At 30.7% G+C, this 27,780-nt stretch overlaps 2 protein-coding genes and 1 long non-coding RNA gene across 3 annotated transcripts; 1 reads left to right on the top strand and 2 right to left on the bottom strand.

Annotated features, from left to right (window-relative positions):
• Positions 1–4,450: 4,450 nt before the first annotated feature.
• On the bottom strand, positions 4,451–6,000 carry LOC112720774 (ethylene-responsive transcription factor 5). The gene has a single exon (XM_025771852.3). The coding sequence runs from the start codon at positions 5,580–5,582 to the stop codon at positions 4,587–4,589; it is 996 nt and encodes a 331-aa protein (XP_025627637.1). The 5' UTR covers positions 5,583–6,000; the 3' UTR covers positions 4,451–4,586.
• A 5,127-nt stretch (positions 6,001–11,127) lies between these two features.
• On the top strand, positions 11,128–13,127 carry LOC114924728 (uncharacterized). Its single transcript, XR_003812134.2, has 2 exons — positions 11,128–11,949; positions 12,600–13,127. It is a non-coding gene; the product is annotated as an uncharacterized lncRNA (long non-coding RNA).
• A 4,872-nt stretch (positions 13,128–17,999) lies between these two features.
• On the bottom strand, positions 18,000–20,319 carry LOC112720773 (uncharacterized). The gene is made up of 4 exons (XM_025771850.2): positions 20,024–20,319; positions 18,949–19,220; positions 18,745–18,852; positions 18,000–18,675 (listed from the first exon to the last, which is right to left on the bottom strand). The coding sequence occupies exons 2-4, from the start codon at positions 18,967–18,969 to the stop codon at positions 18,376–18,378; spliced, it is 429 nt and encodes a 142-aa protein (XP_025627635.1). The 5' UTR covers positions 18,970–19,220; positions 20,024–20,319; the 3' UTR covers positions 18,000–18,375.
• Positions 20,320–27,780: the final 7,461 nt, after the last annotated feature.

Genomic DNA, 27,780 nt, shown 5'->3' with positions numbered 1-27,780 from the left:
AGACTCCCAAGCACACAAATTCTCTTTAATTAAATAATTGGGGGCTTATTATTCAACAGTATAACACGAGACATATATTGGTGTCAACCAAGAATATATATATATATATATATATATATATATATATATATATATATATATGTTAAAAATATTTTTATTCATCTAGATTGTACATCGAAATCAATTACTAATGTACTTGTATATAAATATAAATATTGTTTAATTTATTTTTAATATATATTTATATTTCAACATGTATTTCATATTAGTGATTATTTTTAGTATATAATTAACATGGTTAAAATTAATGTTCTGAAATTCGAACTAAATCGACCGTTCAAACCGAGAATCCCTATGAAAGATGGTTCGGGCAATCAGCTAGATCGGCAATTTTGTAAACCTCCATTGAATTGAAAAATCGATCAAAAATTGATCGGTCCAAGCAAACCAAAATCCATCTCAAAATTCTCTAAACAATGTCAGTTTGATGTTTCAAAAAAATAAAATAAAAAATTAAAACAAAAACAAACCCTAAATTCTTAAATTCCGGTATAAAAAAAAAATAGAACAAGAATGAATTACAAAACTAAGAGTGTCTCATCTTCTTCGTTCATTTCATCCACTTTCTAAGGTACCAAGATGGCGATTGGCGGACAGCAGAGATGACGACTGGTGGACCGAAGCGGCAGAGGCTGGTGGACAGCAGCGACAGCGATCTCGAGTACAAGACCAACACAGGCACGAGAGGAACATGAGTTATGTTTGTTTGTTGTTGCTCCATCTCCTAGTTTCTTCTTGGGTGAATACTCATTTTGGCCCTGATATTTTTTTCAAGAACCACAAGACCAAAAAAAAAAAAAAATCTTCATGGCTCTTGATATTTAATTTTATGAGACTGGTTAGCCTCCGTCAATGATCTCTCTTTGAAACATGCTTATGTGACAAACTAATCACTAATATATCCTCTATTTAATTTTTATAAGCAAAAGTAATTTAAAAATTACTAATATTTCTTATTTTTACACAATAAATTTAACCAATATATTTAAAAAATGTAATAAAAAAAACTAAATGGTCCTAACAATTATCCCCAAAAGATAAGGAGACTCCCCGTAAAAAAAAATCTGTCAATCCTAGTTTGCTCTTAACAAATAAATCAACAGTTTAACATGCTACGTAGGCTTATTCCATTAAGACATATATAGAAAATATTGACAGAAGAACTAACCAGTTTCACATAAATAAAAATCAAGGGCCGAAAAGGATATTTTTTTCTTGAGAATCTCATTGTCTTTCGAGATAATTGTCAAGGCCGTTTAAGATTTTTTTTTCCCCTCTCTTCTTTACTAGTTGTGCCTCCTATTGTTACGAGAAGAGGTGCACTATAATTGGTGGTTTACCTCAGACAATGTTTGGTTTATCAATAAGTTGAGACATAGACACAAAAACATAGACATTAAAGATATAGACACAAATCATCAGTGTATATGTATTGTATTTAGTAAAAATTGAACAAGACACAATAAAAATTATAAAAAATCTATATTAACCTCATAATAATCTTTTTCAAAAAAAAAATTATTTACCACTGCTGTCAGTAATCACCCTTTCTACCACCATGGATTCATCGTTATACACATCACCAAAAATCAATAAACAAAAAATAGCTAAAAAATTTCACAAATAATCATTATTTATGAATAAAGAGAAAGACAAGAACATCATCTTTTTTTTTTTTAAATAAACAGAAAGAAAAATTAACGGAGACAGATCAATGGTGAGGCAAAAATTAAGATGGATTGCATAGTGCAGAATGGCAAAAAAAAAAAAGAAGGCAACATGAGAGGGACATACAGTGGTGCATTGTGGCAAGTAAAGAAGATGAAACCAGTAGTACCCACAGTTGCGTCACCAAACAAGCAACAATAGTGCACACGTCGTGACCGACAACAAATAAGATAAACCCAGATATGAGAACAAGTGAAGACGAAAAAAAGAGACACAAAGAGTGGCAGCCGGAAAATAAAAGGAGGAGAGACGAGAGAATAACACGAAGGAATAAAGGAGAAAGAAGAAAGGAGAGTACATCATGCATGGAAAGAGGGAGCAAAATAAAAAAGAAGGAAAAAGGGTGTCACCGAATAACAAAAGATAAATATAAAAATAATTTGTCTCATATATTATATTTTTTTTGTCTCACCTTTAAATTGATACACAAAATTTGTGTATTTATATATAGCCATATTTATCTGTATCCTAAAATATACATGTATTACTATGTTTATATTTTGGCTAGATACGAACACTAACTAAACATTGCCTTAGTTACACTAAGATTACATACTTTCTATTTTTGTGAAATGCTTTTAGGCCCAAAACTTTTGAGGTTAACAAAGTATTTTTTTATGAGTTGTTTCTTTTCCTTTTGTTAATAATATAATATATCTTTTGTTCTAGGTGTTGATGTCTTTCATAGGATGATAGGAGAGGCAGTAAGACATGGAAGGATTGCTCCTCTGTTAGTGGGTAAGAATAGTATTGAGTTATCATACTTGCAATTTGCGGACGACACCATACTCTTCTGCCCACAGAAAGAGGAAACTGTTAGAAACTACAAGCGGCTTTTACGATGTTTTGAGCTAATGTCGGGTTTGAGTATTAATTTCGATAAATCTAGCCTGATTCCGGTTAATTGCGAGCAAGGGTGGTCTCAAAGGATGTGTAGAGTGCTGGGGTGTAAAAAAGCTTCGTTGCCAGTCAAATATCTTAGTATTCCTTTGGGGGCGAATCCGAGATTAGTCAAGACGTGAAAATCAGTTATTGACAAAGTGGAAGACAAACTCAATTTGTGGAAAGCTAAAATGCATAATAAAGCTAGTAAGCTAATCCTTATCAAATCTGTGCTGAATAGTCTGCCAGTGTACTACCTTAGCTTATATAAGATGTCCAGAGTAGTAGCAGAGAAGTTGATCTCTCTGCAGAGGAGGTTCCTCTGGAGTAGAGAGGATGGCAAGCAGGGGATAGCTTTGGTGAGGTGGAAAATGGTGCAAGCTCCGAAACGACTAGGGGAATTGGGGGTGGGTGATGTAGTGATTCGGAATACGGCATTGTTATTTAAGTGGTGGTGGCGTTTCTCGAAGGAAGATTGCCCATTATGGAAGAATATTGTGTGCTCATGCAATGACTTGAATCCAAATATCATTCTCTCTTGTCAGCCTATACCTAAAGGTGGCGGTCCATGGAGGGATATCTATCAATTACAGATAAAAGATCAGCGGGTGAGAGATAAGATGGTTAGAGGGTTGGCTTTGGAACTAGGAGATGGAAGAACAATTCAATTTTGGGAAGATAGTTGGTTGTCCTGTGGTATGCTGAAGGACAATTTTCCACGTCTTTTTTTGGTTTCAAACCAGAGTAGATCTCTAATAAGAGATTGTGGGTTTTGGGATGGGATAGAGTGGATATGGAATTTTCAATGGAGAAGGGTTTTATTCCAATGTGAGCTGGATTTAGTGAACCAACTCCATGAGGTGCTACAATCTGTCAAATTAGCATCACAGAGAGAGAGAGAGGATAGGATAGTGTGAAAATTTGATATGTCAGGCGTTTATTCTACTAACTCATTTGTGCAGGTCTTGCAGGCTGAAACAGTTCTAGAGGACATTACATGCTATAGCTATACTAGTTCTATTTGGAGGGGGTTGGTACCACCAAGAGTTGAGTTGTTCACCTGGTTTGTGTTAGTTGGCAGGGTCAATACTAAGGAGAGATTGAGCAAATTGAACATAATTGATCAGAATGATAATTTTTGTATTTTATGTAAAAAATCTACTGATAATGATTACCATTTATTCCTTGGTTGTAAGTTTACTTGGCAAGTGTGGTGTGCTTGGTCGGTAGCCTATAACAAATCATGGTCTTTTCCAGAGTCAATCAAGCAGCACTTTAAGAGTTGGACAAGAACTCCTGTTAAGAAGGAGAACCGACATAGGTGGTTGCTTGGCTTCTGTGCTATTATTTGAAATACTTAGATGGAAAGAAATGACCAAATTTTCAGGAATTAGGAGGCAGGTGTTGTAGAAGTTATTGACAAATCGGTTAGGAGCAACAAAGAGTGGACTGAGTTTGATCATCGTAGTTGTTGATGGTAATGTCGGAGATGACTATAGAAAATTTTTATTTCACTAGATTCTGTTTGTTGTTTAGTTGCTCCACCTTATTGTGTTGAGCCTTTTCCTTCAATATATATATATAATTTAAATCAAATAAATTAAAACATATAGAATATATTTTTTAAACTAAAAAATAAAAAAATTTTGGTGCATTTATACTAACGAATATTTTTGTTGTGTTTATTCTTCATATTTTATAATATATAATACATAAATAATAAATTTTATAATGTATCATAAGTTGAAATTCAAAAAAAATGACTGTGAACAAATAATGATTGTTGAATAAATGAAATCATTTCCATTTTTGCGTCTAACTTTATCAAAATGTACATTGAACTCATCTCTACAAAGGAAGCAAGCTGCAATAAACATGGAAAGAAAGAATAGAAAGCAGCCGTAAACGTTGACATTTCACACAACCATAACAGCAAGGGGAGAAGATAACGGTGACAACGGCGGCACGCTAAATATTCCCATTCCTGTTCCCTTCACATCACTGTCCCAGAACCCCGTCCAAATTGACGGCGTTAACGGAAGCTCCCTTATACAGTTAACCTCCGATTCAAAAGTCGTCGTCTTCTCCTTCTTCACCACCGGCATAACCACCTCAACAACTTCTTCCTCCACCTCCTTCGTCATCGGCGCCACTTCCTCTTCTTCGCGGCGGCGCTTCCTATCACCGCCATCGCCGGAGGTGGAAGCAGAAGCAGAGGTGGCCATGGATTCAACCTCGAGAGGGAAGTTCAAGATCGCCTTGGATCCTCGGAGCTTGAAGGCAGCGCGGTCGTAGGCCTTGGCGGCTTCGATGGCGGTGTCGAAGGTTCCAAGCCACACTCTGGACCCTCGTTTGTTCGGGTCACGAATCTCCGCGGCGAATTTTCCCCACGGCCTTTGGCGAACGCCTCTGTAGTGCTTCTTCTCTGGCTCCGGTTGTTGTTGTTGTTGTTGCTGCTGAACGAACGGTTCCACCGCCTCGGGTTTCGGATCCGGGTTTCCGAACTGAATCCATTCGGTTTTCTTCTTCGGGAGCGAGATTTGCAGCGACGGTTTCCGGTTGAGGCGATGAGCCTTGTTCATCTCGATTTGGGGATTGCTTTGAGGCAGGGTTTTGGGTGCTTCGAGGTCGGATTCAAGGTCGATCACTTGAGGCTTTGAATCGAATTCAAAGAGGGGAAGATCGGTGAAGTAGTGGTTGAGAGAAATTGAGGAGTCGGTAGGGGAAAATTCAGATTGAGATTGAGATTGGCATTCTGATTGATGAAAAGAGAAATTAGGGTCTGTGGAGGGTTCGTCTATTTGAAGCCAGAGTTTGCTTTTAGTGAACTCTGGTGTCCCGAGCGGTGAGAGTTCACCCAAGAGATGCAGCTTGATGCGGTTAAGGGCCGAGATTTCAGCTTGGTTCGCCATGTTAAATGAAATTAACTAAATAAATAAGTATAATCAAAGCTCTCGTTTCTCTTGGTTTTATGCACCGATTCTAAAATTCTTTGTATTGTTGAGACTTGAGAGGGCTGGAGCTTTTGTGTGTCTAAGGAGAGTGGAAAAGGGGTTATATATAATATAGGGAGGATAAAGATAAGGGAGAAGGGGAATGAATTATTTTTGCGGAGACTTCAAGTGAGGCGCGAGGGGGGAGGGAGGAAGCATCGTCTATCCTTTTCAATTCTTTTGTCGTCTTCTTCGATGGATGGCTTTTTTGAATTTTATTTTCCTAAGGTAGGGTTGGGGGCACATTGGTAAATGTCATTTTTACTTCGCACCAATCAATGTCACGTCATCCGCATATTGTTTTGCGTTAATTTCATAATTTGTCATTGCTAATTGTTTTCCCGACGTTAATTTACCCATTGCTATTTGCTCATTGTTTTTGTCCTTTCTCATGTCGTCATCCGCATATTGTTTTTCTTTTTTTTTTTTTTTAATGATGAGAGTGAATGAAATGAAAGATGAACAAAAAATAAAAAATAAAAAAATCTAAAAAAATTATTTAAAATAGTCAAACAAAATTTACATATAAATAATATTTCTATAAATATCATATATAATAAAATTCAATGACATCGTTTGACTGTTAAATTTTAAAAGATAGGATTTGTAGTATGTATTATGGTCACTATACAATTTTAGTCTTACATAAAAAAAAATTTTAAGTAATCAACACTTTTTTCAGCTAATATTTTAATAAATTAGCCAATTTTATAATAAATTACTAGAAAAAAAATAAAATTATTGAAAAAATATTCAAAATTTAACAATTTTTTTAATAGTTTATTTTTATTTAATTTTTTATTATAAATTTCGAAAAAAATTTTAAAATTTAAACGTTGAAGATTTCAAATATAAAAAATATTCGAAAATAATGCATTTTTTTATTTATTTGCAACCCAACTAGTTGGATGTTGTTAACTAATATCTTAGTTGGTTATCTAACATAATTATATTTAAAAATAAAAAGGGTATAGAATCAATATAATTTATTATTTTTTGTCAACAATATTTATGTATTGGCTAAAAGAATAATGTTGGCTTGGACTAAAGATATCAAATTGCTAACAAAAATGTTGGCCAATATAAATTAAAATTATTGACTCTTAATTTTTTTAAAATATTAATAAAATTAATGTTATATTTTTTTATTTAAAAATATTTTTTAATTTGAAAATAAAAATAATTTATGTTGTCAATATAAAAAGTATAACTTTAATTTGTTAAAACTAAAGTAATATTTTTTAGTTTTATTTTTTAATTAAAAATGATTTCAAATAATAAAAAATATTATTTTAATTTTAGCAACATCTTATAATATCAAAGTTGCATAATTACTATAACTACTATAATAATAATAGTTATCATAACATGCACGTTTATAAAATTTTAGAATTCATTTGAAGTATTATTATAATATTTTATTCTTACATATATTATAATTTTAAGATAAAAAAATATGACTATTCTATATAATATATATATATATATATATATATATATATATATATATATATATATATATATATATATATATATAGACACTAAGATAATTTTAAATATCATTACATATTATTAAATTTGGAATTTCATGACTAATGTATATGATAAAATAAGATAATAGAGTAGATTTTTATTTTTTTGTGCTTTCGAATATCAACATTAGTAAGTTTATATTGTTCAATCATATGCATGTATGAGTTGCTGGAGAATAATATATTAAAGTTGAGAATGATTGGATCTAACTCAATCTAAAAATTAGTTTAATTCAATTCCAAAATTTAGTTTATGAGTTTGACGGATATCGGACATTTATATACTATTTTTGAGACGTTATTTTTAAATGATGTAAAACTTATAATATAATTAGGTCACTTATAACGTACAAAAATAAATTGATATAAAGATAAAAAAATATCGTCTCATCGATCGGTAAATAACACCTGATAGTAGTAATTCTTTAATTTATTAGGAAGTAGATCAGATTGACAGTGGCAGATTCAGATATCTCAAGACTAGCTTATAACGTTATTTAGCCGCGCTGAGAAGGTAGTAACATCGTTTGTTTTGTTGGGTTTATTTCTGTGATGGATAAGCTCCACAATTTTTTGACAAATGTGGCTCTGCTTAGCGACAAACCTTGCTTGAAATTTTATTTGCCTTAGGTGTATTTTGGGTTAAGGATTTGAGTTATCATTATAATAAATATTATACTATTAAATATAATAATACATTAGTATACATAAAAATAAAAATTGGATATATTTATAACATATTTTCAAAAAATAAGAGAAATTTTTTAATTATCTTTTTAATTTTTTTAATTTTAAATATTATTTAATAAAAAATTGAAAATTAAATAATAATAATTACTTGCATAATTAAAATAGTAGATATCAATATATATAAAACATTAGATATATCAAGTATTATTATATATGATAAATAATTTTATAATTTTTATTTATCATTTTTAATTTCTGTATCAGAGAAAAAAAAATTCTATGTGCATATGAAAGAAAGTAAAGTAGATACTAGCAAATTAAATATTATCAAATGAGTAAATGATTAAATTAGTCTTCGAAAGATTACTCATTCTTTAAATTAGTCTTTAAAAATTTTTTTTAATCAAATCTGTCTTTGAAAGATTTTAAGTTAATCATTTTAATCCTTCCGTCATTTCTGTTATTAATGACGTCAAAATTAGTTGATATAACATGTTAGGTGATACCATAACATATATCTAGTAGTTCTAATTGACAACTAATATGATAAATTTATAAAATTAGATTAAATTAATTTCAAATTGAAAAATTCTAATATTTCAAATTTTCTCTCAATCAAATTCTGATTTGACCTAATTTCATAAATTTATCATATTAATAGTCAATTAAGACTCTTATATATGTGTTATAATATCACGCTATCATTTAAGGTATCACATTAACAAATTTTGGTATCATTAACAAAAAAATAATAAAAAGCCTAATACGATTAAATTTAATTAAAAAAATTTTAAAGACTAATTTAAAAAACAAATAATCTTTCAAAAACAAATTTAAGTATTTACTAATCGTGAGATCCTGTCTAAAATTTCCCTTAACGGAACCCGATTGTCTGAAAGTGTATTACCCTATAATAAGAGCTGGCTATGCCATGACCAAGCCATCAATGGAGGGTTCTCTTTTTTTAAAGTCTACATTCTTCTGCAACACGTGTCAAACAAAGAGAAATCTCTATAAACTAACATCTGTATCTTAGAGCGACTCAATTAATTAACAATCACAAACACAATAAGCTAAAAAGAAAAAGGAAAAAGAAATTAAAAATCCATTTATACTTAATATATTGGCTTTATTTTTTTTATTTAATTCCCTTCTCATTTTTATTTTATTAAATCTTTAAAATTAGGATATCTGGGAAATTAATATAGCTAGGAACAAAAGACAAGCAATAGACTCCATTTCTCTTCGTCTTTTCATTATTTTTTCTTCACAAATAAAAAATAAAAGAAACATTATAAGAAATTAAAATACGAGTCAATTTGTAAGAACTCCAGAATAATTCTGCTGGATTTTTAGTCACTCGAGAACTATAAAAACTTTCAGGTTGGTCATTAAGCTAGCAGAAGTAGCAACATTTGATTAATGGAGAAAGAAAGTATATACTACTTAATTAATTAAATTAATTCCCTTAGACCAAGCAAATGTCATTAACTTCAAGAGTGCTATATATTGAAGGGTTCTAAAACTGAAGAAAGTTTCTAACCCTATGCAAGTTGACTTACACTTACCAAAGGACTGGGACAAATAAATTAAAGGAAGATATATTTCTAAATTACAGGTGATAATGTGCTACCATATTGTACAAAATTATTTTGAAAATTATATAAGTTTCGTTAAATAGACAATAATTTTTATAAACAATATGAACAATGAGCTTTATTAAAATTGATCTAATAAAATAAAAAAATATTTCATCTCAAATTATTTTTTAATATCTAATATTAAAATAACTATTTACACACTTAATAAATTAAACATTAAATATATATATTGTTTACATTATTTAATATTTTCATTATTTCTCAATACTTTTCTTATCTGCGATAAGGTGATGATGATCCATAAGAGCTAGGCCCCTCAACCTGCCTTTCTACGACCCGTGAACGTTGTTAAAATTGACTTCGTCTTATTGCATTTAATTTCGTCCTACGTCTACACTATATCTTAATAAAAAATAACATTATTGGTAGTGAATAGAAATTTATATTGTCAGGCTTTGTTATTAATAAACACAAAATCAATTGCACGTATTCCCTTGATAGTTTCGTTTATTATTATTTAATTTTGTTGTCTTCTTTCCACAGCTACAATGTACGTATTATATGTTCGTAATTTTAAAATTGATCATCACATGGCCATTAAGCTAACATGACTCACCTTTCTTAGATGCATGTACGCATTGCAATTTAAAGTTCGGGGCAGATCATACATGATATATTCTATACTTCTATATCGTGAGAAGTTATTATTAGAAGTAATAATTTTAGTTTTTTTTAACTATTCTCTTAATAATTATATAAGTAAAACTTTAAATATATGTTGGTTTTTTTAATATTAAAAAAGTAAAAAATTTAAAGCTTTTCTATTTAGAAATTAGAAAGATATTTAGAGGAGGAGTTAAGATCAGACTTTCAATTATTTAATGCTCATATATATCATATATCGATGAAATTGAAATAGATAAAAAAATTATTATCTCTCTAATTTGGCCCAGCTTCAAATATATATATAATAAAAAATACTAGAGGATTATTAAAATTTATTATTTTTGGCCATAAGATAATTATTAATGTTTAATAGTGTCAAATTAAAGTAAAAAAATTGAGTTGATGGCTAAAAATAAAAATTTTGATATTTTTCTAACATTTCTCATATATAATTTACAGTAATTATTTTTAATCTATTGTTCAACTTGTTTTACAAAGTGTTTGATTGGTTGAGCTGTCTTAAAGCTTAAAAAATTTAACTTAATAAATAAATTGAAAGGTGATGATGAAGTAATCAATTATTTAATAAGTTTATTAGTCACCATTAATTTTTCTATCTTAAGGCCTGGCCTATTTCAAGTTTCAACCACTCTATTATTATTGATTAATTATAATTAATTTTTGGGACCACAACAAAAGATGCAAGCACCTTGGTCTGGCTTATTCTTCGCTTTTGAAGTTTTATTCCTAATTAACGGAAAGTTATTTGATGAGTGAAGTAGAATAATACGCATATAACTAAGTCTAATAATTTGTTGATGAGTCTTAGAACAAGATAAAGGAGCAGGTGTAATGTATAATTGTTGAATCGCATTCATTAACACAAATTTGATGCGGTATATACCTTCACATATACATATGCAAGATTCTTAAACGTTTGGATGTAGTTGACCTAATTCGTCATGCATAATTAATCTCTGAGATTAGTTGCGTTTGATCTTTCAACAAGAAAATTATATTGACCATTTAAGCAGCTAATGGAGATTATTGAAGTTCACTGAGTTTTTTCTTTCTAGTAAAATGAAGAGTAAATCCCTCCCCCGCCCAACCCCACCCCCACCCACCTTCTTTGTGTTGATAATTATGTATGTAATAATAATGATCTTTTGTCTTTAGAATTTTTAAATCACTAGCGACTCATAGACAATATTAGTGAGAGATAATAATACAAACTTATCCTATTTTTAAAATAATTTCACTAAGAAATTAAGAAGGAGTCCAACCAACTTCTGCCAATTTTCATTGGGTTAGACCTAAAGTCCACCACAACAAAAATCATCCTTCCATTACCCCCTACCCTAATTCATAATACATTTTACTATTTCACCTTTTCTTCTTTTACCACAGCCTTTCATCTCCTTTCCTTCTCTATCCTATCGACAAACCTCCCTCAAATGGCAAAGCGTTGCTGATCTCCTTTTCACGCCAGCTCCATCATCTTCAACAGCACTGCTCAGCCGCCGTCTCCGTTTTCCAACTCGACAACGTTGCCATTGCATGCGAGGACGCTGTCGTCGTCAACAGCAAGTCTCATGGCTTCCTCCACTGGTTTGGACTCTGGTCAACGTCGCCACTCGGACTCATCATCTTCCCAAACTCGCGTCGTTGCGCCGCCACCTTCAACCTTCCATCGTGCCACGTCAAGTCCGCCACTGCCTCCATGACGCACCGAGACATCTCCTCTTTTTCCGTTGCGCGCTGCTGCTCGTCATTCACCACATTGGTTTCCAACAGTAGGTTAGTAGATTGTTAGGGTAGTTATAGGTAAGTTTAATTTTTTTCGAATTGAAACTGGGTTTGAATGTAAAGAGGATGTTCATTTTAATTAATAGGCAGATAGTTCTTTTCACATTAAATTGGATGTTGCATTTTATTATTTTATTGTGAAGAGATGGTCTTCAGATGATTGCGGCTGTTACTTTTTGGCTTAGATTGATGTTTCATTTGTTCTTGTACATGGATGTTTCCCAAAATTAATTTTTCAAGTTCTTCTTAAAGGTAAATGGATGTTGCTTTTTCTGGATGTCTCTCTTAAATTGTTGTAGAGGTTTGTGTTGATTATATGATTTGAACCGACTTTTGCATGTTATTGGTTCTGCTTAAATTGTTGGATTCTGCATTGACATACTCCGCTGGTTTTTTTATGTGGTTTAGGAGTTAGGGAAAAAAATTAGTTTAAATTTGCTTGAATTGAAGTTGGGTTTGAGTGTAGTTATTTAAACATGGCGCAAGGGTGAAATTTTTTCTAATTTGTTAGATGTTTCTTATCTTAATTAACAGGCGAATAGTTCTTTTCAAATTAAATTGGATGTTGCATTTTATCGTGAATAGATGGAATTTATTTGATTCTGCATGTTGTGTGATTATGTTTTAATGTTATTTTACAGAGCTCCATTATAAAAGGATCATTGGTTATATAAAAAGAACATGGTAAATTAGCCACAAGCAATAAATTCTGTCACACCGATCCAGAATACTGATGAATGATGATCAAGTAGCAAGTGCTTCTTCTATTGTGAACCTGATAGATTCATTGCAGAAACAGTATCTCAAAATCAAAGAGCATGCAAAAACCTACCCTTATATATAGGCTTCCTATATTGTTGTATATGGTGAGTTTGGTCTATGAACTACATATAGATAGAGAAAGCTTCGAAAAACTGAAGACAGAGTTAAGAATCTTCAAGAGAAACTATGGAAGTTTGTTGAAACTGAAGAATCTGATCCTTCTACTTCTAAGAATCTCCTAATTTGTCATTTTTCTGGTTTTATTATTATTTTTAAGCTTGTGCATGTTGGCTTTGAGTTTCAATTATTGTATTTCTATACATGTGTTTGAACAATTGTTGAAAGTGATTGTATTTTTCATTGAGTTCAAGAGGAAAGATGAAGAATAAAGAAAACCTTTTTACTTAGAGACTAGAAGCCAAGTATAGTATGAAGAAATCATTTCTTTTTTTCTTCTGATTTTAGTCAATCTTTTGGCTTTTATTTTCTTGATTTGGATGATAATTTCAGAACTCAGAAAAAGGGCTTTCTGGACCCGACTAAGAAATTTAAGATGTTCAAACAAAAAATACAAAATTAAAATGTTATTTGTGTGGAGGTTGTAAATTACTCTGTCTATTTAAGGTACTAATGTTTGGTATAATATATCTTTAAGTCTAAAAATCAGATATTGTTGTTCTTTTTTTTTCATTCTTTAAATTTTTTTTAATCAAGCAACAGGATAAATACAATTTTCCCTTCTTTTGTGATACTTATAGTTACTATCAATTGAATCATCTCTACAATAAAGAATAAATACAAGTAACTTATGTTAGGTACCTAATTATTTTTGCAAAGATCTAAGTGGATATTACTTCTGTCAAGCATTAAGATGTTCTTTTTTCATACTAAATAGATGTTATTTTAATAAAAGTCATGTGAATGAAAAATAAAAAAGCTTATCCTACAAAAGTAACTATAAATTTGTCATATGCTAAGATGCAATGAAAGGAATCATAATATTCATTCAACTTATCTATACAATTTACAACATTGTAGATATAGAAATTCATCATGACCAAAAATAATACAAGAACAATCATCCATTTAGTATAAAAATAAAAATCTATTTGTTTTACAAAACACTACAACAATATAGACTATTTTTTAGGATTATTATGTGTAAAAAAAATTAAAATTCGTCAAAAAATAAATTTTGACACTATTTTAATTATGAAAATATGTTAATAAAAGTTTTGTCAAAAGTAGTATTTTTAACATATAAGTAATTGTAAAAAAAAGTTTAAATCTTATTTTGATAAATATTGGCCGTAAAAAATAATTTGTTAGAAAAATTTGAGAATATATTTTTTGTGATACTTATTAACCGAAAAAAATACTATTTATTTTGACACTTATTGACTATAAAAAATTCTCAACAAAAATTTTTAACAAAGAATGAGATGAGATCTTGAAACTGAAGAATAAACTGAGATTTTGAAGATGAAGAATGAGTAGTATGATTCTAAACTAAGAGCAATGTGATGCCAAAATTGACGGAGCTCAACGAAGAAAAGGAATAATAGAGTAAGTTGAAAATAAATGAGTGTCAAAATTGAGGAGTAATTTTCTATAATCAAATTATTTATCAAAAAAACATAGAGAATTTGACATTTGTGATATTTGTCAAAAATATATATTAATTTTTACACTTAACTATGGCTGTAAAAAAAATCATGTTAAAATAACTCTCTTTTCTTGTAGTGAAAAGAAACATGTGACGTCATTCAATTAAATTTTTACATAAATATTCAAGTTGCCTATAAAAAGAAAGATACTAAGTAGGATCAAAATAAAATACATCCAATTCTTAAAGTATTATAAAAATTCACAACTGTAACTCAAGAAAAATCTCAAAATGTATTAAAAGTATCTCAAACGGTGACATCATCACATGTGTTAAAGACATTGATTTGACAAGTGATCAAAGCTTTTATTCTCCATTGATCATAGCAGGATCGGCCCAATTTGATGCACTTCCCTTGCAAGGAATGCTTGATATATTTGTGTAGAAATTCACCTAAAAAAATTATACCGAAAAACATCAATATAAAATTAAAAAAAATCCAACTAAGAGAAAACAAAAACATCCACAATCCTATACTACACCAAAAAAATATGCATAAATGTATGCAATTACAGCAATGCACACAAAATGAAACTCACAAAGATAATAGTGCCATATGAATCCTAGCAATAGAGAATCTAAAATATAAATTATAATCTATAGATAATAAGAATGAAAATAAAGAAACTTAAGACAACAAGAAAGTTTAATTTCTTTAGTCACTTCTCCTCATAGGTAAGATGGGAAGGTTAGTACAAAAGCCAAAGGAAGATAATCATTTTCACGAAAACCATTTTAAACCCCGAAATAGGAGGTTTATAATTCATAAAGGAAAAAAAGGAAGAACATCGAATTCAGTCAATTGATCAAATTCACCAAACAAATATAAGGTGATTTAGGTGATGAGAACATTGGTGGAATAAAACACACTGCAGAAAGAATTTTAAGAACTAACAGTATTTTTTTAAGTTGTTGATGGTACTGGAGATTCATACATAGTCCTACACATATAATATATGGTGATCAACAAAGTTGCAATCGAGAAGGGAGGAGAGCTATGGCGGTGATTGCGAACCGCGAGGGGAGGAAGGTTGTGACGATGATTATGAACCGCGAGGGAAAAAGGGGTTGCGGTGGTGGTGATGAGAAATCGCGACGAGAACGGTGGTGTGGTGGTGACAAATCACGACAAAGAGCGCGCTGTAGTAGTCGGCGATGCTGCGAATTGCAACAAGAACGGCTCTGTGGTGGTGGACGGCGCTGCAAATCGCGAGGGAGGCGTTACGGTGTTTGGCGGTGGTGCAAATCGCGAGGGAGGATGGCACTCTTGAAGGACGAAGATGGCGAGAGTAGTTCGAGTGGGGATCGGATACGATCGCAGGGCGTTATCGCGATGTGGGAGAGAAAGAGAAGAATACGGCATTATGGGGTTGTTTTACAAAACTAAATTTGATTAGAAGCTGGGAGTCCACTTCTGTGATTCCCGTTGCAATTGGGTGAATGTATCACTTAAAATTTGATTTTGGCATATCAAGCCATTAATAACAAATATTCTAAATTATAATTGAATAAAACTAATTAAAATAATTATAGTTAATTGAATTGTTAAATTCTTGGCTGATTATACTTGGTTTCATATAATTTTTCTTTTTAAAATTACTAGTATAATTTTTAACTAAATCCAACTAAATTATTAGATACTTCTTTTTTTATACGTACATGTTTGTTGTATGAATGAATATAGTTACCAAAAATACTTATACGTATAACATTATTGTATAATATATATAAAAGTAGTTTTTTTATTTTACTATTATTGCTCACTTAAACTTAAAAACTTGAAAAAAGAAAATTAAACACCTTACTCTAATTCTTTTATTTTTATCTTTATTTTTTCTCTCCAATCATAGTTATCAGAACTGAATCGATAATTAATCCGGTCATACAATCGGAGGTCATTGGGTCACTGGTCAACTAGTGAGTCACTGATTCACCCGATCATAATTAGATAAAAATATAAATTATAAAAATAAAATTAAAATTAAAAGTTAAAACTTAAAATACATATTTTTACAAATATATTAATAACAATCAAGTATCAAGTATCAATTCTTAGATATAATTTATGACGCAAAAGAGATAATAAATTAGTCAATAGTACAAAATACTGTCTCAATTTAAATAAACAAGAGAAAGAGAAAAACATAACACAATCAATATATCAAATTTGGTATCCATGAGAATTCATGTTTAAAAAGATGGAAGTAAAAATAAAATGCGTTCAAGGTTTGCTATATAATTATCTTTTGTCACATATAGTAATAAGCATCATGTTGGCAGAGTAGTACGTGAGGGGCATTGCATTTACAATATGTTTTAAGTTTAATTTCTGCTATTGTTGAAGTGGACAAGTGGAGCTCCTTTGGTGGTTCGGCGGCACGCAGGTGCATCGTGGGGTCAACAACGGTTCTAAACACGAATTGATCAGTTTTCAGCGAATTTGACCATCATTGACCGGATCAACTGCAAATTCGGTCTAAATCACTAACTGAACTGATTAGACTACTAATTTATTGGTTTTTCGATCGAACCGACCGATCCAATATGGTTTTGATAACTAGGCCTCCAACCCATGATGAAAACAATCTTAAAATAAAGGAAATATGTAATTTTTTTATCTTCCATCGTCGTCATCATCATCATTCATGCACTATTGACACACATATCCATTCAAATGACAAAAGGATAAAGCAAAAGTAGAAAGTGCAAGGAGCTAATTTTTTTAATAGTCAATTTGAGTTGATTTTCTTCTTTTTTTTTTTAATAATTTCTTCCGTCTCATTTTGCCTTTCGATAGTGTTTATTTTAAGGTATTGGGACTGACATTGAAGATTGAAATTTAGTATTGTGTTTGGTAGTTAGAGATTGAAATTAAAATTTCAATTATGGAACACAAAATTTCAGTCTTTTCAGTACCTCCAAAAAGTGGGAACACAGGAAATTGAAATTTATAGGGATGGAGACTGAAACTTTAATAACATTTCTTCACAAAAATTCCTCATTCAACTTTTCAAATTTCCATTCTACCCCCTTCTTTTAAATTAGGGATTCTCCTCTCTTCGCCCTCTTCTTTGTCTCCATCCATTCCTCCCTCCATCAAAGACCCCCTTCCTTCAACTTTCTCACATTCTCTCAAATCAGCAAATTCGTCAGCACTATCCTTAATACCCTCACCAAAATTAGCAAGCTCCGCTACCTCTACACAAGCTACTCCAGCGTTTCTGACACTACACTACAAGAAAAACGTTGAGTACCATCCGATTTACTAGTGGAATAACGAAAATAATCCATCGATAAAATTTTTACTAGAGGATTTTTTGTCAGAAACAATTCGATGATATAACCCTTGCTGGTAACCAATTACCATTGGATTTTTCAATCCGACGATAACTACCAGTGGATTCTGCAACGGATTCTTTGCCTAAAAACTATTTAATTACCGACGGAAAATTTTTGCCGGTAATTTTGGCACACCACTATTTCTTTCCTGCCTAATTACTGTCAATTTTTTTTCTTGATAAATTCGACGGTAAATTCAATTTTGTTTAAAAAATTTAAACACAATTAGTGGTCAAATTCTTTTTTAAATTTAAATTTATTTTTTCACAATTAGTAGTCAAATTTTAAATAATTGAAACCAAATATGGTAAATTAAATATCAAGTGTACATATAAAATAAAAAGTCAAATAAATAAAATACAATAAAACAGTCTAGAACAAAGTTCTAATCACTAAAGATCCTGATCGTCGTTATCGTCATCTCCCTGGTCTTGCTGACGCCGACTAAGTGGTGATGTCGGTGCACCTCCAGCAGTGCCACTGCCACTAGCAGTGCCGCTACCACTGGTGCGCATTTGATCTTGGTACATCGTCATCTATTGCTCCATCCGCTAAAGCCGCTCTAGCTCCCGCCACCACTCTAGCCTGAGGCAATTTATTTCTTACATGTGTGTGAGAATCTCTTGATACCTCTTCTCAAACTGCTGCAGCTACTGGGCTTGTTGGTGAAGTCTCCAGGTGAGCTCCAACACATGTTCCCCCAAATCAACGCCATCCTCGGGATCGACGGGCCGGCTGGCGGCAAAGGCGGATGAATGTCTCAATGTGGAGGTGCGGAAGTTGTCGGCGAAGAATGATCCCAACTCGTAGACGCGATTCTTGTATGGCTTAGATGCTATCTTGCACCAAACTATGTCAGGATCGATGATTAATGTAATGGAGTTGTTGCCGTCGTCTCCAGTATGCTGAGATTGCTGGGTTGCAGCTTCCAAACTCTTCGTGTATGACTCCTGTATAACACATGTTATGATTAGGACTGCAGTTAATTGAAAACTTTATATCACATGATGTTTACTCACATAATGATTCGTAGACTGCTGATAAGCAAATCTCTCCTTATTCTCCTGCAATGTGTGAGTATACTTAAAGGACTCCACCGTCGTCACATCACGATCCAACGACTTAGACTACACATGTTGAAACAATATGTTAAATCAAATAATAATGACATTATATTTCAAAGACAAAATAAACTTAATAACAAAATGAAACAAGTTACATACTAGCCTGGCCTTTGTCTTCATGGTGAAACAAAAGGAGAAGCAGCTGTATGACTTCCTGGGGGCGGAGGTGGCGCAGCAGAAGGAGCCACGTACTTGGGGTTAAGGACCATGATGAAAGGCTAATCTTGTGCTCCAATTGCCGGTGACGTTCTAGGGGTAGTTGGAGTAGAGGGCGATGATCAAGAAGTCCAACAGGTTTCAGTAGACACCCCTCTACCCCATCCACGAAGCCGATTCATGACACCTCTGTCTGTTGTCATGTCTACAAAGAACTGAAAAACAAACACATAGGTCACAAAAATAATATAAAGTCAAACAAAGAATATTCACAAGTTAAATCAAACAAAGAAGTCAACAAGAAGCATAACGACATTCAATTATGATAATCGAATGTTTGTGAAGTGGAACGATGAATGATAAACAAAGAAGTATATCAAAGCAAAGTGCACAAACTTGATAATCAAAACAATAATCAATATAAACAAGCATAACCAAGTATATCACATTCTCATGGTGTTCCTACATCAATAGTATCAAAGAAGCACAATATTCATCTGATTTGATTTTAAAATAAACTTATATAGCACAAAGTACAAATTCTTGGTACACTTAATAAATTATAAATGTATGTTAGCTATGTTTATAAAAGAAAACAAATTGCAACAAACATCCAAAAGCACGAGAATTTGTCATTATTCATTATAAATTTCAACAATTTCATTCTCAAATCCAATTTTATATGAACTTATTGGGATTACTTAGCTCTTATCCAACAAAAGCTAATCAATATATAATGAGAGATAAGGACACTTTGGATTATATAGAGGATTCATAGGTTATTATTCATTAATATTTTAACCCCAAATTTTTCGCAATCTGCAACAAACACTTTTAAAGAACCTTGACTAGAACAACATGAATCAGGCGAAAACCAAGTTCAAAGATCCCTAACTTTACCCAACCTATTAATTAAAATTGTGTCAACAAGAACACCTTACCAACAGAAAACAATAGATAATATAAAAAGGAAACAATAAAACCTAGAAACAAAAAAACAAAAATGAAAAATAAACACCTAAAATGACGAGGAATGCTCTTGACGAGCATGACGTCGATGCTGATCTTAGTGGTGTAGGAGGCAGATGCAGGAGGCTCACTGCGACTATTCCTTCTGATGCTGTTGATGCATAAAGCTCAAACTTGCCTGAGAGAGGGCTGCCAAAGGAGGGGACTACTGCCAGAGGTGGGAAAGACAAGAGGGTTAGAGAGAGAATGAAAGATGAGAGGGTGAGGAGAGAGAGAGAGAAAGAGATTGCATTTTTAATTTGGATGTTCAATTATATGAATTTTTCGAATATCTCATATTTTTTTTAGTAAAGCTTCAATGTTCCCATGGTATTATAGGTTTTAAATTTTTATTTAGATAGTTTGTGATTTTTTAATGTGTGTTATGTCTATCATTTTTATTTTAGATATTTTAATATTTAACATAAATGAATCTGACTTGGTGATGTTTTTTAGATTACTTTTGGATATTTGATTATATGATATTTTGGATGTTCGCAATTATACAAAGTTTTATGTATTTAATTATATAGAGTATGTGGATGTTCTTTCTCCTTTATTTTTCTTTTTTTTTAATGATTTTAGAGATTTTAAATTTCTAATATTTCAATATAAATATGACACTTTCTAATGTTTTTTTAATGGCGTTTTGGATATTCTCATACTCTTAAGCTTTCACTATTATACACGCCCTCATTACTGATGGTATATGTCGATGGTTCGTGGTGATCAGTAGGTTACTAACAATAAATTCACCGCAAAAATACGAAGGTGTTAGTAAATTGTTGGATTTTTTTTATGAGCCAACTTTGTCAGAATCGATAGTTTGCGTCTTTTTTTGTCAATAATATAATTATGAGAACAATTAAGCCGTTTCTAATATTAGTTGTTTGAAAATAATAAAATTTTGAAATAATTTATTTACCATCTTTTGTGGTTAATAATACATATGACTTTTCTTTTGAATTTAATTTTTTATACTCAGTAACAATTAAGTCATTTGTAATAAATACATTAGTTATTTCTATTTTTTTTCATTTTTTTATTTGAGAAGGCTTAGAATTGACACAAAAAAAATAAAAGAGAATTTAGAATTTGTTTACTTCCATTTTTTGTAATTTTTTCTTCATCAATATTGAAACGACAACATTATATGGAATTTTAACATATTGACCAATTTTTAATTCTGTTCAACCGACCAATTCTCGACCAACTTTTCAGTTCATTGGCAATTTACATTAGCAGCAAATTTTTGTGTTGACCAATCCGAATTTACTACTGATTTTGATTTGACCAGTTCAATTAACTGGTTAGAATCGATATTTAAAATCATCATAAAAAGAAATCAAATCATCTTCACAAAATCTTATTCTTTTTGTTCTAAAATAAAGGTTGATTTTAAATTTTCACTTAAATTATGAAAATAACTAAAATGTGAGTTATGAAAATTAAACATGATTTTATAAAATTATCCTTTAAACTAGTATAGTAATAATTTCCTATTTAATTGCACTATCTATTTATACTCTATCATCGTTTATTCTAAGGATGATTAGAATAGTATTAATTAGGAGAATGATATGAGGGGGATTAAAGTAACGTTACATTTATTTGTTAAATAGATGGATTATTATTTGTAGGAAAATAAACTTTAAAAAGTAACACTACTTGTTTGAAAATGACTAAATACTTATAAATGTTATTAGTTTATAGTAGTGAACAAATAACTTAACATTTATGATTTTAAATATAATTTTATAGTTACATATTTATTATATTTAAAATTATTTATTTATTTATATTTTACTTAATTTTTAGTAATTTCAATAGAATATTAAATTAAATTTGTATTAAGATATTAATTCAAAGAATAGATACAACTCTTACAAGACTGAGTTCAATTCAAAAATTAATTAATGTTTGTGTTAAAATAAATTGTCTAAAAATACTTATGACAAATTATAGCAAATAAAAGCATAATTAAAAGTTGAAAATAAAATACTTGAAGAAAAATAACAATAAAATAACGTAAAGTATTTTAAATAAAACAGAAAATAAAATTAAAATTTAAAGGAAATTATAATTAACACTTGAAAAGAAAAAAAAAAGAAATAAAATAAAAAGTTGACTTTAGACACTCACATATACTTGTAATTTATGATTTTTCTTAATGTTAGTGTGAATTTAATTTTTGCAAAGCTTTTAGTATGAATGTAGAGTATGTAGATTGAAGTATTTTTTTTGTTTTTAATTTTTTTTTTCTATTTATAGACCACTTGTAGAATGCTTATTTCTTTTCACCATTTAACTTTTTTCTTTTACTCGAATTCTTATAACCCATAACCTTATCTTGACGGTAAAGGACTTTGTTCTTTAGTCTCTACAATAAACATCATACGTCTTTGTATTTATTAAACCCCACATTCTATCAATTCAAACTACGTGCAATTAACACATTTCGACTTTAATAATTTCTCAACTCGACTCATATCATGTATGGTGTAGTCGACATTCTATTCTATTATGGTCGAATTTGTATATCTAGTTAAACTTTTATACCAACAATTTTAATAATAATTAAATAATATAAAACAAAAAATTTTAGACTATTTTAAACTAATTTTTAATGTATTTCGAACATTTTTGCTGCTAATAATAGCGAGAAAGAGAGAAAATGGAAGCTAATCAACTAATCACTAATAATAATAATAATAATAATAATAATAATAATAATAATAATAATAATAATAATAATAAAAGAAAACGTAGCAGACATTATTTGTTAGCTGCCGACAACTAAGTTTACAATTTGTATTCTATTTTTTTCCTTCAAGCTAGAGCATAAATAAATTTACCTACCCTGAACCCGAACCACACTCACTCCTTTTGGGAAGGGGAAAAAAGGAACGATTCTGGGCATTTATGGACAAGGTTTCATTTGTTTGCTTCATCGCTCTTCTCATTTCGTTTGTACTCAATATAAAAAAAATGGTGTTGAAATAGGTCCCTTATATGATGAGAAGAGAAGAAAAACTATGGAAAAGTATCTACATGTTTTCATTCTATTATCCTGAGATTTCACAAGAACGAGAAAATTTGCCTAGTTAATTGGTTTGTATTTTTATTCCTGTTTTCGATTCTTATAGAATTTAAAGAAAAAAAAAATTGAAATTAATGAAGATAATAACACAGTCAAAAATTAATCCGTCACGGATCTAAACTCCATTGCACAAGGCGAGATTCGAATTCCCAACATTTATTTAAGCGCGAATTATTACATGCATAAAACAAAATTCGAATCTCTGACACTTATTTAAATAGACGAGTGAGCTAGCTATTCGACCAACTAAAGTTGATTTAACACGATCACTTTGATAACTACTATAGTTGAAAGTTGAAACATTTGCTGCAGCAAACAAAATCTGTTTTTGTTTATAGAAAGATAGATATTGCGGCCTCGTCCACTAAATATTTGGAGGCTTTAGGCCGCAAAATTTAGATTTTGAAAATCTTATGAAAAATGATATTCAATAATTTTTTTTAAATAAAAAATACAGAAAATTAACTTTAGTTAGTTAGTACTATTCAAATTTAAGAGTATAGTATTAATTAAGAGTTTATAATTTAAAATTTATAATTCAAAATAAATAAAATAATCAATTTGTGTTGATTAAAAGAATTAGTTTTCTGACTTTGTTTTTTATTTTTTTGTTTAATTTCTACCGACTGCCACAAGGAATCACTTGTTCTAATTATACAGAATCTTATATTTGAACAAAGCCTTTAGAATTTAGATTCATTAAGAGTTCAAAGAGCCTGTTTTAAAAGGTGAAAAATTTGACCACACTGCCAGCTAATTATTATTATATTAATAAAGCTTAGTTAATTAAGTCAGTGTATAAACTGTGATTACATTGAACCCGTTCTCTATTGGAATTAGAACACGTGTGATCTCTCTATTATTATATTAGCTTTCAAAATCATAGAAAATAATGGCCCGACGACAACATATAGCATTGTGTAATTAAAATAATATTAGCATCTCGGTAAGAAGATATAGTTTTAAATTTAATATTGTATATAATTTCAACTTGTTTGAACGAAGACACTTTACGTAACTGTGCACATATACATATGGCCAAACTATATGGTTACGATATACAACAAAATGTTCCTAGAGATATGCTCATATAGTAGGAGAAAAATAGAAATTATATATTTTTTTATTATAGCTCTTAAATTGATATGTTAAAAATTAATTCGTCACAAATTTAAATATTTTTTAAAATTTAAAAAAAATTATAAATAAATTTTTATTTTTTATTTTAAAAACAAATAAATTATTCACTATTTGAAAATATAAAAATATCCCTCATTTTTTAAAACAAGACATTTAAGTTTTTTAAAAAATTTATTTATCTTTATATATTTTGAAAAATAAAACTTAAATATCTCGCATTTTAAAAAATAAAAAATATTTTTATATTTTTAATTAATAAAAAATTTATATATTTTTAAATAAAAAATAAAAATTTATTTATTTTTTTAAATTTTTTTTATTAATTAATAAATTATTATATATAAAAATTAAAATTTAAATATTAAAATATATTTAAACAGATTAGTGAATCAATTATTAAACCTATCTAAATTGATTATGGATATTATATTGTTGGTTCATCATTGAACCAAATTAGGAATTGAATTCTTAGCAATATTATCCGCATTTTAGTGTTTGTGCACGTGAAACTTTTTAATTTTCTATATTTCTTTACAATTATTACTTTTGCTATTCAAAAGATCACGAAGTAAATAAATTCATTGTGGGCCTTTCATGTTCAAGCTAGGGTTGAATCTTGAAACCTGGAATCAATTATATATTGGTTTTATTTAATAAATAATTATAAATTATATAATATCAGCAGAAAAAAAAAATAAAGAAAAGAAAAAAGAGAAAAAGGAAAAAAAAAAAGGGAAAGAAGACTGAATCACTCAAAGATTGCGGTGCTGCGCACGGGGTTGGTGATTGGCACGTAGTGATAGCTTAATTAAATACTTAGTTTCCGAAACAGCAGTAGTAGTAATTAATAATTAATAATAAATTGGAAATTTTAAGTCAAAGTCAAATGTCTCCCTTCTCTAGTTCTTTCTGTTACGGTCAACGGTCAGCTTCAAAGGCTCTGAAGAGGATTATGTAATGTGCATGTTCTTTGGTTATTATATCCTGATAGATTGTGTAGTTAGTAAGAAATAAAGAACGTTTTAATATTTTGTCGAAAGATGATAGATGATATTATAGTAAGGAGAAATACTAAGCATCAAAAGTTTTAATCTAATAAGTAAGACATTTTGGGAAGGTTTCGAGAGAGATGGATAGATGGAATTACTAGCATTGTATATAATGGACAGAGCTTTAGCGTGAGAATTTTGTTGACAATTACTTTTAAGGATAATTGTTGTAAATATTACAAATAGAATGATAGAAAGTACAGATATTTACAAATTTTGAGGTATTAAAAACAGTAAAATCATTTTATTTTAACTCTCCTAATTTTAACTAATACTTTTAGGATATTTATAACTAGAATGAAGTTTGTTATATTTAAGAGATGATTTAAAATAGAGTTTGTTATTTTTTTATAAAGTAATGTAAAAACAAAAAACTTAATGAGGGTGATAAAATCTTTTTTTTTTTTAAATAAGACCTTTTTTTCTTAAATACAACCGTTTAAGAATATTTTTATAAGTCTAATACTAAAAATTAAGTTCAAAAGTATGAAAAATTCTAAAAAATTGGTATGATAATTAAGTCTTCTTTCGAATTTTAAAAAATATGTTACAAAAAGTACACTAACTCCTCATAACTCATTTTAATACCTAATAACATAACTTTATGTTTAATTGCTAGGATTGTTTTAGGTGGAAAAAGTATATTTAGGTTTTTGGTGGTCCAGATAAAAAAAATTATAAAATAAAATAATAAATTACATAAATATCCTCACCTTCTTCCTCTTCTCAAATCTTCCAACAACCACCAGGGAGGGTGCCGCCGCCACCGTTCGTCGCGTCTGGCTGCACCGTCGCTGCCGTTCCATCGTTGAGCTGCCGCCGCGTCGCAGAGCCATCGTAGGGAAGAGAGAGAGAGAGAGAGAGAGAGAGAGAGAGAGAGAGAGAGAGAGAGAGAGAGAGAGAGAGAGAGAGAGAGAGAGAGAGAGAGAGAGAGAGAGAGAGAGAGAGAGAGAGAGAGAGAGAGCGCTAGAGGGAGGTACTGCGAACTCGCCATCGGGGGAGCCTATATTGCCGTCGCCTCGGCTATTCCCGCCGACACTAGGCCCGTCGCACGCATCGTCTTCTGAGGAGCGCTGCCGACCTCTCACCGCTGCCTGTTGGGTTGTCGTCGCCGTCAACTTCGCCGGGAGGAGAAGACACGCGAGGAAGAGGAGACATCGAGGGAGAAGCAGGTTGCGCGGAGGAGGAAACTTACACTGCCAACAAGCTGCTGGGGTTGCGCCGCCGCTCCTCTAGACACTGGAGAGCATCATTGACGTCGCCATCCCTTTGCTGCTGCTGAAATTTCTGGTCACCGGAGAGTGGCTATAACGAAGAGGGGGACAAGGACAAAAATGATATTTTAAAATAGAGTTATTTTTAAAAACATTTAAATATAAATATAATTATTATATTATTAATAAAAGTTTTAAATCTTAGCCATTGATTTAAAAATTCAATGGCCATGATTTTTAAAGAATCTTGGATCATAAAGGTCTTGAAAATACTTTTTCCATTGAAGAAAGCTCCTTAATTGCTATATTGTAACTACCATACTACATATAAACTTAAAAGCATAATATGATATCATAACAAAACATCAAGCACCTTATACACTACAAAAAAATGAGATTAAAATGGCGTTAATTTTCCGGCGGTTTGATAAAAATGCCATTTTTTCCGCTAATTTCGGCGGTTTTTGCTGGTGCCAAAATATTTGTGATTTTTCTTTCGTCTTTTTAACTTAGATGTGTTTTATTTGACTATATCAGAGACTTAGAGTGATTAGCATGGTTTCTCAATAGAAAAGCGAATGACGAACCCTAATCCGTTGCCGCTGTCATTCATCTTCTCGCTGCCGCTCATCCCTTCGTCGCAAGAAACGTCGTTGTTGCCTTCAGCAAGTTTTCGATTTGGTTCTCGATCTAAAGGTTTGTCGCTACCATTTATTTCACGGCCATTGTTCATCTCCTCGCCGTCACTCATTCCCTCGCCATATCAAGCAACATCATGTCGCTACCCTCAATGAGGTTCTGGCTTCGATCTGAACATTAGTCACCGCTGCTCATTTCTTTGCCGCCTTTATTTATCACCTTGCCACTGCAAGCAATGCTGCTGTTGCTGCCTTTAGCGAGCCACTGCGATTTGGTTCCGCCTTCATCTTCTTTTGATTTTTCGTACCTCTTCATACTTTTAGATCTAGTTCATGCTTGACACACAAGGATTTATACCGGTTCGGAATTTCACAAAATAATTCCGTTGTTAGTATAGTCCAAACCAATAGTCAATCCTCAAATCAAATTAAATTTAGTTTTGTCACGAGTACAAACCCCAATGAAAATTAACCGAAGTATTTTAAACTCCGGGTCGTCTCACAAGGAATTGCAACAAAGTGTCTTATTTTTGGTTATGAGTTATGTTTGGGGTTTTTGATAAGAGGCATGAAAAGTAAATGAAAATAAAAATAAACTAACAACTAAAGAGGTCTTGGAAAGGTTA

Source organism: Arachis hypogaea, chromosome 11 (assembly GCF_003086295.3).
Source record: "Arachis hypogaea cultivar Tifrunner chromosome 11, arahy.Tifrunner.gnm2.J5K5, whole genome shotgun sequence".
NCBI lineage: Eukaryota > Viridiplantae > Streptophyta > Magnoliopsida > Fabales > Fabaceae > Arachis > Arachis hypogaea.
This window is presented reverse-complemented; position numbering and strand designations above follow the sequence as displayed.